The 2,535-nt window shown below is 37.6% G+C and overlaps 1 protein-coding gene across 1 annotated transcript; it reads right to left on the bottom strand.

Moving 5' to 3' along the window:
• Window positions 1-163: 163 nt before the first annotated feature.
• LOC124894032 (kinesin-like protein KIN-7C, mitochondrial) lies at window positions 164-2,425 on the bottom strand. Its single transcript, XM_047404801.1, has 3 exons — window positions 1,929-2,425; window positions 1,753-1,850; window positions 164-377 (listed from the first exon to the last, which is right to left on the bottom strand). The coding sequence occupies exons 1-3, from the start codon at window positions 2,141-2,143 to the stop codon at window positions 244-246; spliced, it is 447 nt and encodes a 148-aa protein (XP_047260757.1). The 5' UTR covers window positions 2,144-2,425; the 3' UTR covers window positions 164-243.
• Window positions 2,426-2,535: the final 110 nt, after the last annotated feature.

Genomic DNA, 2,535 nt, shown 5'->3' on the forward strand with positions numbered 1-2,535 from the left:
GTAGAGAAAACCGAGGTCAGGATATAAAGGTTGTTTTCTCCAACACGGACATTACTGCATGATATAAAAAATTTATTATAAGTAAACTGATCTTGTATCCATGGTTTGCAGTTAAAGAAAATTGATATTAAGTTTATTCAGCAGGTGAAACCCTGGGAAAAAATGAGACACCATTCTCTTTAATTTCTATTTAAGATACCAAAACTAAAGATGGAGACAATGTATTATGTCTCTGCTCCAGTTCTAAAGTTGCAAGTTAAATTTAACATATATACAGGAATAACTACCATTAATTCCTTCCATGGAACCACCCACCACATGCCGAGCTGCAACATCATAAACATGGCGTGTAGTTGTTGCAGGACCAAAAACTCTATCTGCATGAAAGAAACAACATTTCCATATTTTTAGCAAATAAAAGAAACGACATGTCCATGGAAAGTGACAAACAAGTTAACCTACGGATAGGCGAACAAAAAGAGTAACAACGCTAAACAATCTAGCATCAGAACTCCATTAAAACTGTGACAACTAGATGGAGAAATCTAAGCTGATTTGCAGAATAACAAATGTCAAGTTACGGTTCAAGATACATAGTTATTCTTCTCCTTGGCAAGTCATTCTAAAAGTAATAGACACCATGAGATGGAATAGATACTCCAATCCTCTGAATTTCTCCATAGATATCCCCCTGAATCATCGGATAAGAGTAGCACAACAGAGGGACAATAACACACATTGAAACTCAAGCCATGAAATGCGTAACATGTTTAGTGGCCTCACAAGTTAAAAATGAACAATGTAGGTCACTTTAAGCTGGAGAAAGATAAAATGTGGGAACAGAAAAGAAATTTAATTCATTAGTCAAAGACACCCCATTTTGGTAGTATCCATACCCTGAGGATATGTTACCCATGATCAAGGAAATGCAGTTCCATTCATAGTCATAGGAAAGATATAGGTCGAGACGTTTCGTATTGAGAATTCAAGGACAATTACAAAGAACAACAGGAATGATGGAAGAACATAACAATAGTAAAGCACACAACACAATAAATAAGTTCTATGCTTGTATCTCCTTTTCGATTAAGTTGCGCATACTCTTCACTTTCGATGCCGCATCCGTGTCGGATTCTCCAAAAATACACTCCTTTTGAAGAATCCAACATGTACCCCTTGACATTTTTTAAGAGTCCGAGCAACATAGCTTTTCGTTCCTTTAGTATTTAAACTAGTTGCAACCCTTGTTTTCCTTCTCTTCATCCAAACTTGTTTCTTATTTCCTTTTGCATCTCCTTCCTACTGAAGCTCTGAACAAATTTAAGCTTGGAATCTATGCATTTAATTTTCCTCATATAGCAACATAGAATAAATTTTTAAACAGGTAGATATGACCAATAAAGAAAGGTTTTTGTAGTGCCGGGTTGTATAGAGGACTGGGTGTCTTTCATAGAGAACCATGTCTTGTTGTAGGTTCTTTACTTTTTAGTATATTTCTTGTGATTAATGAAATTGTTTACCTGATTGTTTAAAAAAAAAAAAAAAAAGAAAGAGAGAAAGGTTTTTGATGGACAAAGAGCAGGGCGAAACATCAGACAGCAGCCCTGCATGAATGATTTGTACCTCCTCCAGCATCAGTTGTATTTTTTTTATAAATGAACTACTACATTACTTTTACAAGTACATACATTTCCAATTTTCCATACATACAGATATAAAGAGCTAACTAACAGTCCAAGTCTTAACACTAACCAAAACTATAAGCAATTTTGGAACTGTTCTCATTGCGAACTGTATAATCTCCATCAGCATACCAAGCCAACTCATCCCCTTTCCCAATCTCTCGAGCGCTACAAAACAGATGAAAATATCAGCAACAGCTCATGTAGCGCTTAACGGACCAGTCTAAAAGTCGAGAAATTACTCACTTGAGCGGACGAAACCTAACGGTAACAGTCACATTCTCCTTACTCTTTCCAGAAGATTCCGGTGTACACTCCAAACTCGGAGAAAGAGATGCTTTCGCCGGCGCAGCCGAAACCGTAGTAGTAGGCCGTTTGGAGGAAGACGACTGCGGAGGCGGCGTAGGCGGTTTCCGAGACCGTAACGGCGATAATGATGATCGGAGATACCTGGAAGACATCGAAAATAGAGCGTGTGTAACTCACGCGCTGGCCGGCGAAATTTTGCCGCCCTTTGTATATCCCTCCAGAAATACACTTGTTAGTTGTTACTATGATTCTATCTATTTAAGCGGGTCTTCAAAATCTTTTGACGATTGAAATGACGAAAATAACCTTCTGACGTTATGATCTCCGGCCTGGGGACCCCGGACCGTTTAGTTCAAAATGGGAGGATTCTTTTTTCGTCTCTTATGACTTTGTCTTTGTCATATCATTTTCCTCTTATAATAAGGTTAAAAAGTAGTGCACGATTAAATTTTGAGCCTTTTCTGAAATTTATAGCAGCAGGACCGTGAAATAATGTGGAGGAAAATGATAGAGTTTTGGTTGGTTAAAAGATTGATGTTGATAA

The sequence above is a fragment of the Capsicum annuum genome, unplaced genomic scaffold, assembly GCF_002878395.1.
Source record: "Capsicum annuum cultivar UCD-10X-F1 unplaced genomic scaffold, UCD10Xv1.1 ctg68445, whole genome shotgun sequence".
NCBI classification, from domain to species: Eukaryota; Viridiplantae; Streptophyta; class Magnoliopsida; order Solanales; family Solanaceae; genus Capsicum; species Capsicum annuum.